Genomic DNA, 17,100 nt, shown 5'->3' on the forward strand with positions numbered 1-17,100 from the left:
AGAGAGAGAGAGAGAGAGAGAGAGAGAGAGAAAGAGAGGAGTTTACTTTGTAAACCATCCATTTCATACAAACTAATCATATTCATCCATTTTTGGATGAAAGACCAAAATTGAAACAAACTAAATAAGTAAAGTAAAAAAAGAATCAATATTGAAGATACAGAAGGGCAAAACGGGGAAAAACATATTCTATGAATATCTTTCATTACAACTGATATACATATGAACCTGATACGATCATATATGACCTATGAACATGTTTCATTACAGTTGTTCTACATATGAACATGTTTTATTACAAACTATTATACATGCCTATGAGTATAAATATGTTTCATTACAACTGATATACATATGAACTTGATGCAGTCATATATGACTCTGTTTCATTGAACAATTTGAGTCTATTTCATTGGAAATTACTTTGTTTCATTGAACAGTTTGAGCATGTTTTATCGGAAATTACCCTGTTTCATTGAACAATTTGAGTTTGTTTTATTGGAAATTAGTGGCCATTTTTTAAACAAAATAATTCTATATTTATTAAAATGTGGTGATTTTTTTCAAAAAATTTAGTAGATACCTCAATTATATCTTTGCTAATATTGTGCTAATCAATATATCATCCATATTTATATAAATATTATGTTGTTACCAAACTTATCTATTAATATTAAATAATTATCAAACATAACTATTGTAAATTTAAATGACCATAATACCCTTATAAGTTAAAAAAAAACAAATGAATTTATGTGATTTGTTGTAATTAGTTTGTAAGGTTTATACAAATTGGGGCGGTTTGTATTTGATTGCTCATCTCTTTCTCTCTCTTTCTATATATATGTGTAAATTGAGAATAATAGTTAACTGTGATATACTTAAAATTAAGCAATATGGATAAATTATATCAAATGATTTATGGTATAAATGAATTATAAGTAGAGAAAACAACATATTCAAGGGTAGAAAACTATTTTTAAGTATTAAAGTATCAATCTGACCAACTCATACGGTTTGGGTTGGGTTAGGTTAGGTTGCATTTATTGTCATAACCAGAAAGGTCAGAAATCCAAACTAGAACCTGAACTGAAAATTAAGTGTTTGTGCAAAATTCAAATGCTCGAAATCCGAAACCCGATTTTTGGGGAGATATTTGGGTTCGGGTAGAGTTTGATTTTTGGCCACCCAACCCATCCAAAAACCCGAAATATATATACATATATATTCTAAATATAATATAAATATATTTATTTTTATCTAATTATTTATTAGAAATCGTAAATCCTAATCGGTCGTGCTCTTTTCTAATTTCTAAACCTATTATCGATTTCATCTATTTCTCTCAATCGATTTCGAACTCATCCTCGAAAATTGATTGAATATATATATAATTATTTGCATTATAACTATATCCGAACACAACCAACCTCAAACCGACATAATTCGAAATCTGAAACCCAAAATTCTGGAATTCATTTCCATATTCGAAATCCGATCGGACTTTTGGTTTGTTCACCCGAACCCACCCGACGCGTTCGATGCACACCCTAGTTGCACTTTAGCACCCCTACTTCATACCTAATTTACATATTAAATTTAAGAGGATGATGGTTGAACGGTCTAATATACATATTAATACGGAACTTAATAATCATATTAAATTTAAGGAAACGAAGGGTATTTAGGTTCATCGAGTTGGGTTGAACTCAAATAACCATAAACTAAATCCAACTCAATTCCTATAGTTTAAAGATTTTACAACTCGATTAGACATCCGTAAGTTACAATTGAGTTTGTCAGATTGTTCAGGGTCTTATAAACCCCTACCCACAATCATTTCAATTTCATATCTTACTTTTACATAAGTAATTAAATTCTACTTCTCCGTAGATTCTAATGACGATGTATTCATTAGTCGTTACTGCTAACATGAATAGTTTTTATGATATGATTTTGATTGTTTTGAACTCTTTTTTCCCTAGGTTTTCAATTTCATTTATATATATATATATATATATATATATATGAGACTTTCATAATTAAATATAATGTTTTATAAATTAAAATTCATTAACCGAATTAAAATCAATAATAAGGTTTGGATAAATGAGAATCGACTACACAAACTAAAATCAACAAGTAGGGTTTGAGAAAATTACAGATCAACTAAACAATTAACAATAACATCAACAAGACAACAAGTACGGTTAAAACAATTAAAATTAACTAAAAAACCAACATCAAATTAGCAGCTTTAGAGCAAATTTATAATTTTGGGCAAATCTAAAATCAAATCAATTTAGGATAAATCTAGAATTTAGCTCAAAGAAAGCAGTTCAATAATGAAATTAAATCAATTTGAGGCAGATCTAGAATTTAGTGCAAAGAAGGCGAATCAATAATGAAATGAAATCAGTTTGGGGTAAATCTAGAATTTAGCGCAAAGAAGGCGAATCAATATGAAATGGAATCAGTTTGGGGTAAATCTAGAATTTAGCATAAAGAATGCGAATCAATATGAAATGAAATCAATTTCGAGTAAATCTAGAATTTAGTGCAGACAAGGCGAATCAAGAATGAAATCAAATCAATTTGGGGAAAATATAGAATTTGGTGCAAATAACGCAAATCAATAATGAAATAGAATCATTTAGGACAAATAAGTGAAATTGGTACCATTTTTGAGCAAGGGTTTCTGATTACAAACCTGAGAGTTGAGATTGAGTAACAGAGAGTCAGAGGCACAGAGCTATGAGAAAGACAAGTAGCGGTCTAGTAGAGGTGAGCCGAAGATGGCGAGCAGCGAGTTTCAAAGGGGCATTGAAGCCTTGTGTTTATTTTATTGAATTTGAAGTTTCACAATTGAATAATAACCCGTTCTTTTGTTACGTATTATAAAAAGTTCAGTTTAGTCCCTTCAACTTTAAGATGTTTCAAAACACCCTTTTATTTTTTTTTAAATTTCATAACGGGGATCCCCCTCCCCAAGTCCATTCTCTCTCTTCCCTTTCTCCCGCCTCCCTTTTCATATTACTTTCTTATCGGCCACAGCCACGTTCATCTCATCCGACCACCACCAGATCTCTAGCTTGCATGCTGATAACCAACAATCCCACCACGTCTTTGTGTCATGCGGTAACTACAACTTTGGTTGACCATTAGCAACCCCTGTTTCTTCCTCCCTTTATGTTTATAGTTGCTTAACTTCGTATACATGTTTATGAATTCATGAATTTAAAACTAAACTTAATAATCAAAACCAAACCTTAAATCAAACAAAATCAAACCCTAGCATAGTTTGATTGCGAAGAAGTAAGAGATCCGATGGGAGAGATGAGATATGATGAGACGTGCTCGGAGAATGGGGTGGGTTACAAGAAGTGGCAAGAAATGATGATCAAAGATGGATCAGTGATGCATTATTTTGTAGTACGCATGCCTAAAAAGCTTGAGTAAGTTAAAATTTATTTAGTAAAAAAATAAAGAAAATGCAAAAATAGGTAAAAGGATGAAAATAGGTCTTACTTAACAGACAGTTAACCGGGTTAATTAAAGGGACTTTTCAAAGCAAAAAGCAAATTATAGTGACCATTCTCATACTTATTGAAGCACATGGACTTTGTTTGTAGTTTTGTATAAATCATAGGGACCAAGATTGTAGTTTAGTCTAAAGCTTTACATAAAGTACTCCAGTTTTGGTTATTGAGGTTTATGGGGTGTTTGAGATTGCTTATTTGAAACAACTCATGTTTTTCTACAAAAGTGTTTATCAACTTATTATAAGTTAAAATGGTTTAACTTATGTTTCAAGCGGATATGCTGCACAAGTTTGGTTTGATTTGGTTTATCTTGAGATATAATCTAACGTAAATAGGAAATCGTGATCTCTGTACTAAACATATCTATTAGGGAAGAAGAGAAATGATTTCAAGGTAAAATGTTAACCGATGGATGCGTTTACCTATGGCCTTCTCTTCCCTTTGAGTTTTTAGCCACCGAGATGCTACTGTAAGGATGATTTATTGCAAGTTTAGTTCTAAAAATCACCTAAGAACTGATGCAATCACCAATGAAATTTTGTCTTTATTATCACTCGGTTCACACTCTTTCTACGTATTATCATTTCCATATTTAGGGGGTGTTTTGAATTGCTTATAAAAACAACTAATTGACTTATTCCGGTGTGACACCGGTAATAAGCACTTTTGAGTGTTTGGATAAACAACTTATACCGGTGTCAAACAGGTAATAAGAAGTTTTTGAAGAACTTAAACTCTTCTGACTTATAATAAGTTGATAAGTGCTTTTGTAGAAAAAACATCTCCTTAAACAAAAAAATACCGATTACATATTCATACTCCCACAATCATATAAATTACATTATTTTCGTCTAAATCTAAACACAAATTAACTAAAAAAGGTTTAAAAAAAATCATCAATTGGAATAACAAGACAAAATGTGATAAAAAAAAAGATTAAAAAGAAACAAAAAAGACACATAACTAAGCAACAAAACTAGTAAAAATATTACACCAAATGATATCTTGATAACACATGCAGATTTCCTTCCCCTTTGCATCTTCACTAATCACAATCCCAAGTCCATTTCAGCACAGTTATAGCCCAACCTGCATATTTTGTTCATAAGCGGACTAAGCCAGGGTAGCGTGGTTCGAACCCTTTGACCAATCATATGAGCCATGAACGTTGACGTTATGAGGACCAAAAACCTCCTGAAAATGTGTTATCGTTAACAAGCAACTGCAGCCTCTGGTTCTGGTTCTGGTTCAGCTTGTATGTCATCAATGGAGGGTGTGACCAAGGGACTCTTCTGGAACTCATTTCGTAGCTGCCCACAAGCCGCGCTTGCATCTAGACCTCGTGTCTGACGTACGCTAACCGTTATTTTACGCGACTCCAACATAGATTGAAATATATTGATCTGCCAAGTAATAAAATTCGAATTTAACTTACATAGCCACAAGTTGAACTAAAATATGGCAGAAAACAAGTTGGCATATAGTCTGAGGAATTTACTCATTATATGAACCCATTCGACACGTATATGTCCATCTCATTAAACCTACTTTGACTTTTTCAAAGGCTGTTGACCAACTCGGAACCATTTTCTAGATAATTAACTACAAAACTGAAACTCGTTCCTTTTCTAAATATTAGAAAGGAAAAACTTTGCAGTATGCAACAACAAAAAGAGTAGGAAGAGTAAAGCATACCGCTTTCCTGTAAGGACGCTTATACTCTGTGCCATCTATCGGATTGAATGGGATCAGGTTCACATGATATCCAGGTCCCCATTGATGAAGTAATTCAGCAAGTTCCTTTGCGTGCTCCACATCATCATTTACTCCGGCTGTCAAAATATGTTCACTTATTTTGTCTTAAAAATGCTTTTTCTTGGGGGGTGGGGACGGGGATAACGTGCAAGAACATAAATGAATGCGAAAAGAAATCGCGTACCTAAGAGTGTATATTCAAAGGATACCCGTCTACTAGTTTCATGAAAATAGTCCCTGCAGTCCTTCATTATTGCCTCCAGAGGGTACGCCTTGGCACTTGGCACAATCTTTTCCCTCAGTTTCTGATTAGGAGCATGAAGGCTGAAGAGCATGAACATAAAACAATGAACGAGGCCAGAGGCACATATTGACTCCTAATTCAAATTGCTAACTTATCCAATTCGAACATGATGTGGATTTCGTTACAAGTCTAACACCAACATTTTCAAATTGCAGTATTTCTTGAAAATTATGGACCTCTTTATGTTAAAAAGCAGTTTGTTTGAACTTAAAAGTCAGAACATCCCTTGTTGGAAGAAATGAGTTTATGTTGCATACCTAAGAGCCAATGTAGATTGAAGTTTGTGGGAAGCCAGCTTCTTGATAGTGTTTGGAACTCCAACAGTGGAAATGGTCATCATCCTTTGTCCTATTTGCACATCCTTGAATCCAAAATACAACACAAGTTGGTAATACGATTGTTTAAAAGGTAATTATGAATTTGTAGGCCAACATCTTTATCATGTGTAAACAAATATTCACAGTTGTTATATAGTATGTTGTCCTACCTAGTCCATGTAGGAACTGTATATCCCTACAGAAAAGCTCTGTACTAACTATCACTGAAAGATGACTCAAAGGTCAACTTAAATTTACCACACTTGGGGGTGCGTTTGGTACACAGATAGGACTGGAATGAACGGGGAGAGAGTGAGGTTCAGGGTTTATAAAGAATAATGGAAGGTTTTAGGGTTTTAACTTGACATGGGTAGTTTAATAATTTACCAATCTTGTCTAATCTCCCTGATTCTTGTTGTTCCACCTATTTTGATGGCATTTTTTGTCCACACCGAACACAGTACAAGAAGATTTTTGTTTTGTCATGTCCCGTCCTATCCCACGTACCAAAGGCACCCTTGATAAACTCAAACTAAAACGTACAAGTGCTTCGTGTTTATCAAGATAATATTAGCAATACTTCGATCTCTTTTACATAATATTTCATAATAAGTTCGATGTCTAGAGGAATATGAGTTTGATATAGAATAGAACCAAACCCCCTAAACTATTTGGCATCTTTTCTCCTGGTATTTAACAAAATTCCAATAAATTTTACAAATTAGAAGGCAAAGAGATGAATTAGTTATATGGTTAAAACACAGACAAGAATCAATAAACCATACAAGAACAGCCATGCATACAAAAGACCCTTTTCATGAAAAGCTTTTATAAGAAAAGGGGAAGAAGAAAAATGTGAACATTGAGTGATTGGACTGTATTTAAATTGAACCTTGTTCAAGCACCGGTGAGCAGCAAGAACTTCTTTCAAGTTCAACATCGGCTCACCCATCCCCATGAATACCACATTTGTAACCCGATTGTTGAAGACCTCCTCTATTGCTAACACCTACCAATACAACAATAAATCAGTATACAATATGATGGAAATGCAGCAACCGTTTCAATATGTTTCTTCAAGAAATCAGTACCCTTGTCATGCAAACGCATCACTTGGATAAAGAACTGGATATCTACAACCACATTACTGGTCTACTATCCTTTTTGTGAACCCATAGCGGTTCAAGGACGAACCAAAGATCATAAACATGGAAAAATGCCCGGTAAACATAACGGATCTCTTAAGGTGTGTTTGGTATGCGGACTAGACTGGAATGGATGAATGAGAGAAAGGTAGGAGGGTGAAAAAATTGTGGAAGGCTTAAGTGTTTTAATTTGACATGGGTAGTTTAGTATTTTACCAATCTTTTCCCATGTTACGGATTTTTTATCCATCTACTTTGGTGGGACATTTCCCCGCTTGATCCTATCTTGTCCCAGTCTAATGCCACGTTAAACATAGAACAAGTTTTTGTGTTGTCATGTCCTCCAGGGTACCAAATGCACCCTATTGTCATTGAAAGTTCATGACTTTCAATTCTACTTATTCGAATCAGTAAGAGTTCAAGTACGAACACGGTTTGATTTAGCATAAAAGATATGTTAGGTAAACCTGTTCCACAATCTCATGCCCCTTAAGGTTCCTGGAGAAGCCTCCCTTGCCAGTAGCACAAAATGAGCAGCGTAAGGGGCAGCCCACCTGAGTAATCAACAATAAAGAGTATTGTGACAGCTGCAGAATAAGAATAACAAAATAATATCCCCTAAACTAACAAGAACTATAACATTGGAACTGGGTTATCTTCTTGCAGAAAGATCACCTGTGATGAAACACAAGCTGTAAGACGAACTGAACCTTTATCGTCTGCTACTGGTATGCCAACAGTTTCCACCAGTCGGTTATCTTCCAATTTTATCAGCAACTGAAATGTAAATGGAACACAGAAGATCATGAATAGGGTCCTTGCAAGTTTCAACAAACAACAATCCAATCCAATGACTATTTGGTTCAAGATTTTATACAAGAATTACTCTATATTTGAAATCTAGGAAAAGGGGAATGCAAACATTATCCTTTTTTATCTTTGAATAACAAGGTATCCGACTATCAGCCTTTCTGTTCAGCAAGTTCATGGTGTTCATACAAAGTGTCCAAACTATAATTCAAACATAATTTTACTGAATATGATTTAAAGAATGTGAAGATCATTAACCTTGATAGTGCCATCAGCTGCAACCACAGAACTATGCACAGATGACCTTCCAACCACCCAACCAGCTTCTTGGAGTTCGGTTCTGAATGCCAGAGGCACTTTTGCACAAACAATCAAGCATCACATTCAAAACCACCACCATTAATTTACAAACACCATGCTTAAAGATTTCTTACAATTTGTTATAACATAGTGAATTGTTATGAAAAAATTGTTCACAATTGCATAAAGTTATCAATTAGTAATTCCAAATATATAAGAATTTTACTCAAATCTCATTATGTAATCCCAATTTTATTTCAGAAAATGGCACTCACCCTGACTGAATTCTTGAATTTCCTTGACCCTTCGCTTGTAGAGAAGATGATGCAATTGCTTGCCTCTATAACTTTGCTAAACAAAAAGAAATTCCCAAATTATTATCGAAACAAAAATCCTGTAAATACCCCTAATTCTTCGTATAAAACCAATCAAATTAGAGGGGGTTTGAACTAATATTACCTGGCCGAAGTCAAGAGCTAGCTGTTGAAGCTGTTCCTCCGACATGCCAAGAAGCACGTTGGAGTCTGGTGGCGACATCTTTGTCTTGGTAGTGGTGGTGGTGGTAGTGGAGGCGACAGTGACGACGGTGCGGGAGAAGGAGATGATGAGGGAACGTGACTTTACAGCACGTGCGAGTGGCGTTACGGAGCACATGAACTGTAGCAAAGCCATTGATAAACCTTCGCCAAACTCAAAACCTCTGGCTATGTCTGCGATAACGAACCTTGATATTTCAAGCGATGTCCAAACGGCGTCGTTTTATAATGTAGAATCCGAGTAACAATTCTTTTTTTCATTTTAATCTGTTAGGGTTCCCTCCGATATTTTGAGAATAAAATTATTAAATTACACAAAATATTTGTCAAAGTGTTTCCTTAGTTGCCGTTACCAAATGTTTACTTAGGTAAGTATTTATCAAGTCAATATGACAAAGACTAAGAATCTTATACGGTAAGAACGAAGGCAAGAATCAAGTCTTACCCGAAGACGAGGACTCTTACCATAGTTAGCGCTTACTGGATTAAATTGTTGCATACCATGCGTTTTAGTAAATAAAATTTTACCTGATAATTAAACGATAGTATTGAAATTTACCGATAAGTACTTACCGGATAAGTGTTTAGGTAAACGGCCTCTTAGTATAATAAGTAATATTTTCTTAAATCAAGTTAACAAAAATTTCTACTTTCAGATATTCCGGTCAATAGTTTACTAGTAATTTTGTAGCATTATTTAACGATATATTCTATAATTTTTTTTAAAATAAGTATTTATCTGGTTAACGTTACAAAAATTAAAATTGACATACAATATAAAATTTTAATAATTTCGTTATATCAATTCTAATTACACTAAAATTTATTACAATTTATGGGTTTTTATAGTTTTAAATTAAAAAAATTCAAGTTAAAACTCAGTCATTAGAGTAGTGATGGCCAAACCGGCTTGGGACTGGTAATGACCGATTATTGATTTGGGGTATTTCCTGGGACCGGGACCGGTTATGGCCCGGCCCGGCCCGATTTTTAAAAAATGTAGCTATTTTTTTAAGGGAAAAGTCTAAAAAAACTCAATGGACTTTAGTGTTTTGAATGATTAAATCATTGGACAATTTTTTGGAACAAATAAGTCATTGGACATTCCAAAACATGTTAAATAACTCTTTGGACAATTTTTTGGAACAAATAAGTCCTTGGACAATTTAAAACATGTTAAATAACTCATTGGACAATTTTTTGGAACAAATAAGTTATTGGACAATTTAAAACATGTTAAATAACTCATTGGACAATTTTTTGGAACAAATAAGTCATTGGACAATCCAAAACATGTTAAATAACTCCTTGGACTTTTCTAAAATATATTAGATACATTCTTATGACTTGTACAACTAGTTAACGTGGTAAAATAGTGGAAAAAGTCCGAAAAAAACCCAATGAACATTCATATTTTATACGATTAAGTCCCTAAACATTTTTTGAACCAAAAAGTATTTAGATCTATAAAATTAAACAAATATAACAAAAAATACTTACATTTATAAAAAAAAATTACATTTAAAAAAGATTTTTGATAAAATTTATTTTTATTAAAATTAAAATATATTTAGTCAGTGATTTTTCAAACTAAAAAAAATTATAAAAAATTAAAGAATTATTGATAAAATTAATTTTAATTAAAAATAAAATATATATGATTTTTTAAATTAAAAAAAATAAAAAAAAGTTTAAAAATAATTACTGATGAAATTTATTTTAATTAAAAATAAAAATATATTATTTTTAATTAAAATAGATTTCACCAATAATTTTTTTAAATTTTTTTTAATTTAAAAATTTACATACATGATATATTTTATTTTTAATTAAAATAAATTTAAGAATAATTTTTTAAATTTTTTTTGTTTTTTTTAAATCACTGACAGAATATTTAATTTTAATTAAAATAAATTTTATCAAAAATCTTTTTTAAATGTAATTATTTTTTTATAAATGTAAGTACCTTTTTGTTATATTTGTTTAATTTTATAAATCTAAATACTTTTTGGTTCAAAAAATATTTGGGGACTTAATCGTTTAAAATATGAATGTTCATTGGGGTTTTTTTTGGACTTTTTTTTCACTATTTTACCACTTTAACTAGTTGTACAAGTTATAATAATGTATGCAACATGTTTTAGAAAAGTCCAAGGAGTTATTTAACATGTTTTGGATTGTCCAATGACTTATTTGTTCCAAAAATTGTTCAATAAGTTATTTAACATGTTTTAAATTGTCCAATGACTTATTTGTTTCAAAAAATTGTCCAATGAGTTATTTAACATGTTTTGGAATGTCCAAGAACTTATTTGTTCCAAAAAATTGTCCAAGTACTTAATCATTCCAAACACTAAAGTCCGTTGGGTTTTTTTAGACTTTTCCCTTTTTTTAAATGTAGCCGTTTTTTTTTCTCCCTTTTTTTGTATTTTTTGTTTTCTAAACACCATATAGAAGTGTCTTGGTTGAGGGATTTACATACCAAGTTCTCGATTCGTAAAAAACGCAAAAAAACCTTCACAATTATCGATTTCTCGCAATATTTTGTAAGACAATGTAATTTTAATTACAATAAAACACATTTTTAAAGTGTATTTGAGTGACCCAATTACAAATTTTATAATGTATTAAAAATATATATCATTAAAAAAATAAAATAAAATTTTTCTAATAACCAGGACCGGCCGCCCATAATCGGTTACAATAAAGCTTGACCGGGCTCAACTTCTTCTATCGGGACCGGTTACACCGGGGATTGGTTATGACCGGTTATGAGAAATCTTGGAACCGGTTGGGCCCGAGACCGGTTTTTGGACATCGCTACGTTTTTTTTGCACATATATTTAGTTTTTTTGGTTTAGTTACCAGCTACTTATCAACTCTGTTAAATTTCAATTCGAAATATTCCAACACTATATGATTTAAAATCATTCTACATTTTTCGTAAATCCCCTAGCATTAAATAAATAAGAACCAGAATCACATATGATATGAATATCATCGAACATCAATGGCCCAAATTCGAATGCATGTATTCGAGTCAAACTCAAAACTGTACACCGATATCATCCCCACCTTTGGACCATTTGTTTCTTCTCTTTCAAATCTATTACCATCCCATGGACAAATTTACCATCTCTTTCTTTCACACCCCACCACTAGAAGAAGCCAACGGCCTCGGATACGAAACCACTTTGTTGTCATTCTCGTTGTCTTTGTCTTTCTGAACGGACTCCGTTCTAAGACTTTCTGAGGCTTTCTGCAACTCTTGAAGCTGTTCCAATGCTTTTACGACCTCATCAGCAGTCGGTCTGTGCGGGGGTTCTTTCATCAGACACTTCATTGCAAGTATGGCTGCTCGGGTTGCAGCAGCAGAAGAGTATTGGCCTTCGATACGTGGGTCCATGATGTGGAGGATCTTACGTTTGCTGGTCAAGTAAGGTTTAGCAAACACAACTAGTATTTGCTCACCAGATGGACGGTTCTTGTCGATGCTTCGTCTCCCTGTCAAGAGCTCAAGGAGAACCACCCCAAAACTGTATATGTCGCTTCTTGCAGTCAAGTGACCTTCATAACAATATCACAGGATTAGATGGGATTACAATGAGGTAACTTCATATTTTATCGATCAAATAAACCATACAAACCCAATAAATCCTGCATAGCGTAGGGTTCGTGGAGGGTAAGATGTATGCAAATCTTTCCTCTAGCCCAACGGGCAAGATGAAGCCCAAACATGACAAATCCCTAACAAAGGGGTCAACTAGAACCACCTATGATGCTAAAGTGCTAGAGTCACTCAACCGTGCACCTAGTGGGCATCAAGTGGAACCATAGGCAGTTCAGTTCAATGTATAAAAATAATTAATTTTAGAATATGCAATCATACAAGAACTAAAATGTTGATCTCATATCATACAAGTACTTGCTTCTTTATGAAAAGGGTCCGGAAACTTCCTCCAAGTTGAGAGAAGTGGATTGATTAACGAAAGTTTAGAAACGTTTAGATCTCTATTTAACTTCTTTGAAACGCTTAATATATTGATTAGTTGCTAATTGAATTAACAGTGGATAATTAACTCTAAAGCAACCAATTAAGTGGCCTTAACTAATTGAAGCAGTGAGAGGGCGCTTAACGCCTAGGCGACAGCTGAAGCAGTCCTATTTTAGAAACTTTGTAGCAATATACAAATAGTATTACTTGTGCCATGTTTGGCAACCATAAGCTAGCTTATTTTTTGAGTTTATTGGAAAAAAACCCGTTTGATTAAACCATAAGCTAGCTTTTCGAAAAACTACTTCAGATAACTTATCGAGTTTTTTTAGCCAACAGCTGGTTTGCCAAACATAGCCGTAGTTTGGGAATCCTTGTGTATGCAAGTTGAAAGGTAGCAGGAGAAGGCAAATCAAGCAGAAAATTAGCTCCCATAAATTTGATCCAGAATAGCTCCCAATGTGCAATGGTCACTCGCAAAATAGGGGGTGTTTGGTTGGAGGTATTAGGCAGTAATCAATGAGAATGAAAATAAAATAAACTGTTTGGTATTATATAATATAATGGGCTCATTCCCCCAGAAGTCCAAATTTTTATTCCAGATTAAACTGGGGGAATGGAAATTCATTCCTGTTTTCATTCCCTGTCATTTCCATTTTCATGCCAGTATGAACCAAACAGCCCTTAACATTGTTCAAGAAGATTTACCTGTGGCCATGTATTCAGGAGCTGCATAGCCATGGGTACCCATAACCCTTGTAGACACATGGCTTTTACCATCGACCGGCCCATCCTTCGCCAACCCAAAATCAGAAAGTTTTGCATTATAGTTCTGGAAGCAAATAAAGGATAAATTTGTAAGAGGCCTGAAGAAAGAACTAAGCAAAATAAAAACTATCAAGAATAATCATTCATTTGAGACATACTGAATCGATCAATATATTGGAGGACTTAAAATCACGATATATCACTTTAGCTTCAGGACTATGTAAGTATGCAAGTCCCTTTGCAGCACCAAGAGCAACTTTTATACGTAGGTTCCAAGAAAGAGGTTGAAAGTAAGAACTTCCTGTAACAAGGATTATGTAGGCTGGTGATTAGTAGATAGAAATAAATACAAGATCCAATTATGGAAGTTGAGGTAGATAAACTTCATAAATGAGGTACAATCACAAGAACTCACTCCTGAAAAGATGGTTTTCCAAGCTGCCTCGAGGCATGAACTCGTACACTAGGAGTCTGTGGTCATCCTCTAGGCAATAACCGATTAACTTTACAAGATTTTGATGATATAGCTGCCCTAAATAATTTATCTCTGCCTGCAATAATAGCAATAGAAAACCAGCTTATTGAAAGTACTTATTGCATGGTTCAAACTGCATACCAAAGAGTAAAGATGGTTCTAATTTGATGTATCAACTAAAGAAGATACAAAGATTCATACTTACCAACCATTCTTGATGACCTTGAATGCCTTCATGGTTTAACCTCTTTACAGCAATGACAGTGCCAGTACCCGGCTTGGCAGCTGCAAGTGATTGTTCATCGATCCACCCTTTGAAAACTGAACCAAAGCCACCTTCTCCCAACACACTATCAGGACGGAAATTCCTGGTAGCTGTTTTAAGTACATTAAAACTAAAGGACTTCAAATTTGCTGACTGCTGCAAAATCTGAGCCTGGCTCCTAGGGCTCCGAGGGCTGGGGGGTACCGAAGCAGATGTAACCTTACCTGTTAAAAGATATTGAAAGACCCTGTTACCACTATATGTCTAATATCTTGCATCAATGTGATGGTGCCCAAAAATCTTGATCACATTGTCACAAGCATACATAAAGGTTTGACTTTGTAAAGTACTTGTGTGTGTTGTCATGCTATATGTGGGAACTCTAATTCATGAGGTTGGAACTGGAACTCTAACAATGTCAGTTCAATATTTGAAGTACATGAGTGTTGATTCCATTTCCAAGTCCAAAATCTAGAATGGATCGCTTAACATAAACTGCATAAGCATATACACCAGCAAAAGTTTAAAATCTTGACACCAAATTGAACTTTGGATATCAAACACTTAGGCGTGAGAAGGTGTTATATACAGTAAAAAAATTAGCAAAAGATTCATAGAGAAAACCATAGGTTTGCTTCTTTAATATGACTATAGCAATCTACATAAAAGAACAATCATTTCCGTGACAGGGGATTAATTTGGAAAAATTCCAATCTTTCTCTCAACAAATTTTAACTTAATCATGCATAACCTATAAACGTATGGAGGCAGAAAGCAAATTTGTATGCACATGCGATCAGGGGTATAATCCTTTACCATACAAACGAAATCCCCTCTAAAGCAACATAAAACAGAATTACCAGTGGGTATCTGAAGAAAGATCTATTAGACAAAATTACAAAAAACCATCTCAGGTAATTAATCATAGAGCATGTGTTGAATCCAGATGAAGGGAGTAGAAAAGCATCGGAAAATTTCAAGAAAGTTGAAAGAACAAAAAGGCCTCCCAGGTTCAACTTTCAACTTTCATCCTTTTGTCAATAAGAAAAAGCAGTTACAGTAGCAATCAAGATCACGGGTAAATGATACGATATACTCACCATCAAGACGAGAACTTTCAATTTTCAATCGAACACTGAAACAAGAACCCATTTTGTAACAAATCTCTGACGTTCTCGCTCTTCTTCTTTTTCCTTTTGATTTTAATCACGCTCCTTTTGCAATTTCGCCGGCAAAAGACCAGATAGAGAGACGATGATGAGGAAACTAGGGAAAAATCTCACAGGGGAATTAAGACAAACAGTTGGAAGGTGTGAACACAAACGCACACCAGCTGCGTGTTTCAAAGGCACACATTAAGATACTAATATATGTGTTGAATATTTTAGTTTTCAAGAACCCTTCCAGAACAAATCCAAAGACAAAAAAGTTGACCCATCTTCCATTAATTCTTGAATGCAAGTTGCTTGCCCCGTGTAATTTCTGTAATTTTATAAAGAAAATTGTTCAACTGTTTCGATACAAAAGGAGGGGGAGTGTGATTAATGGTGGGGGTTGAGGAATCCAGTGAAGATTTTTAAATAAACGAATCTGAAGAACAGGAACATGACAGAGCAGCGCTTTGCTAAATTCTCGCAAGATATCATCGTGTTGAATACTGTTGTCCGAGTTTGACTGGTTTTGTCCTACTACTTTTTTCCAATTTTCTTACAATTACAATTACGACCCCTAAACTATTCTTTATTTGTAAAATTCACCCTCGTTAATTACCATAAGAATCAAGAATTTTACTCGGTAAGAAGCTTAACAAGGACGAATAGTTTTACCCGATAAACACTTAACCGGTTTAAGACGTTCATCAACAATCCATTTTGATAGCTGAGATTGTTACACGATAAGCTAAGTACGGGTGACGTTTCTTGCCGATAAGTACCTACCCAATAAGTATTGAACAAACGAACCCAAATCGTCACTATAGTTACTTTATAGTTATCTATCATTTTTACTTAATTAATGTCTAGAGTGATTATTTTCTTATATACAACTTTGGAAGATGATATATATCCACCCAAATTGCACATTACTTGAACCTACATACACTAGGACAAAACATTAATTGAATGTTAACATGACATAACACAAATCAAGTATGTCACGGTGTAAAATGAAGATGGGTGTCGATTGCTAAAAGAACGTGGTCATTAGTATAAAAACTAGGACTAATCTGGACCCAATAGACCTAACAGACCCTTGCATCGAACTCAATTTTGTTTTGTTTTTTAAGAAGTCCACTGTTGCATAAGCAAGTCCAAACAATTAGGATTTGACCGTCCAAATATTAAAACCTTAACTTGTTTTCGGGAGTAGTCCCAAGTTTAAAATCATTAAGCTTTGTTAGTTTTTTTCATTTTCAACTCTTAACTATTATTTATGTTTGATTCGTTCACACGTTTTGTAATTCAGACTGTTTTTTATTTATTTATTATTTAGAGCCTCTTATTACGTAATAGGTTCTGAATAAATAAAAGGTAAACTAATATCTTAATTCCTTTTATTTACTCGTTTCTTTGATTCTATTTGGCTATTGTTTCTTTCTCTACCATGGACGCCACTGTCTTTTCACACTCATGTGAAATGTACGTCCCCACATTCTCTCTCTCTAGATCTCTTTTCTCTCTCTATATGTGTGTGTGATACGGGCCACTCAGCTACACAAACCCAACCACATGATGCCCAACAGGCTTCGAGGCCCAAACGCTTTGTCAAAAAGCCCAACCGGTACCTTGACTAGAATGGTTCAAACAAGCTACCAACTCTTCACCACTTTTCTTTTATTGTCGCATGCACATGCTAATAATTAGGAAGCACTACCAGTAGTTTTCCCATGTT

General features: G+C 34.0%; 2 protein-coding genes across 2 annotated transcripts; both read right to left on the reverse strand.

Moving 5' to 3' along the window:
- Positions 1–4,352: 4,352 nt before the first annotated feature.
- Positions 4,353–8,845, reverse strand: LOC112509460 (probable dual-specificity RNA methyltransferase RlmN). Its single transcript, XM_025114430.1, has 10 exons — positions 8,633–8,845; positions 8,449–8,524; positions 8,132–8,229; positions 7,739–7,840; positions 7,531–7,617; positions 6,811–6,927; positions 5,859–5,962; positions 5,482–5,621; positions 5,238–5,374; positions 4,353–4,945 (listed from the first exon to the last, which is right to left on the reverse strand). The coding sequence occupies exons 1-10, from the start codon at positions 8,843–8,845 to the stop codon at positions 4,754–4,756; spliced, it is 1,266 nt and encodes a 421-aa protein (XP_024970198.1). The 3' UTR covers positions 4,353–4,753.
- A 2,753-nt stretch (positions 8,846–11,598) lies between these two features.
- LOC112508825 (probable serine/threonine-protein kinase PBL9) lies at positions 11,599–15,656 on the reverse strand. Its single transcript, XM_025113616.1, has 6 exons — positions 15,312–15,656; positions 14,152–14,435; positions 13,887–14,022; positions 13,630–13,772; positions 13,412–13,535; positions 11,599–12,276 (listed from the first exon to the last, which is right to left on the reverse strand). Exons 1-6 carry the CDS (start codon positions 15,361–15,363, stop codon positions 11,855–11,857), a joined length of 1,161 nt encoding a protein of 386 aa, XP_024969384.1. The 5' UTR covers positions 15,364–15,656; the 3' UTR covers positions 11,599–11,854.
- Positions 15,657–17,100: the final 1,444 nt, after the last annotated feature.

The sequence above is a fragment of the Cynara cardunculus genome (assembly GCF_001531365.2).
Source record: "Cynara cardunculus var. scolymus isolate 2C chromosome LG 3, CcrdV1, whole genome shotgun sequence".
Classification (NCBI taxonomy): domain Eukaryota; kingdom Viridiplantae; phylum Streptophyta; class Magnoliopsida; order Asterales; family Asteraceae; genus Cynara; species Cynara cardunculus.

What these genes read in the sequence shown, in the direction of transcription:
- LOC112508825 (XM_025113616.1), bottom strand. Translation starts at nt 15,363, where the DNA reads ATGGGTTCTTGTTTCAGTGTTCGATTGAAAATTGAAAGTTCTCGTCTT. An exon ending in TGAAAGTTCTCGTCTTGATG is followed by an intron (nt 14,436 to 15,311) that starts GTGAGTATATCG and finishes ATCTTTTAACAG; the next exon opens with GTAAGGTTACATCTGCTTCG. An exon ending in AAGGTCATCAAGAATGGTTG is followed by an intron (nt 14,023 to 14,151) that starts GTAAGTATGAAT and finishes CTATTATTGCAG; the next exon opens with GCAGAGATAAATTATTTAGG.
- LOC112509460 (XM_025114430.1), bottom strand. Translation starts at nt 8,845, where the DNA reads ATGGCTTTGCTACAGTTCATGTGCTCCGTAACGCCACTCGCACGTGCT. An exon ending in TAGCTCTTGACTTCGGCCAG is followed by an intron (nt 8,525 to 8,632) that starts GTAATATTAGTT and finishes CTTTTTGTTTAG; the next exon opens with CAAAGTTATAGAGGCAAGCA. An exon ending in AATTCAAGAATTCAGTCAGG is followed by an intron (nt 8,230 to 8,448) that starts GTGAGTGCCATT and finishes TTTGTGCAAAAG; the next exon opens with TGCCTCTGGCATTCAGAACC.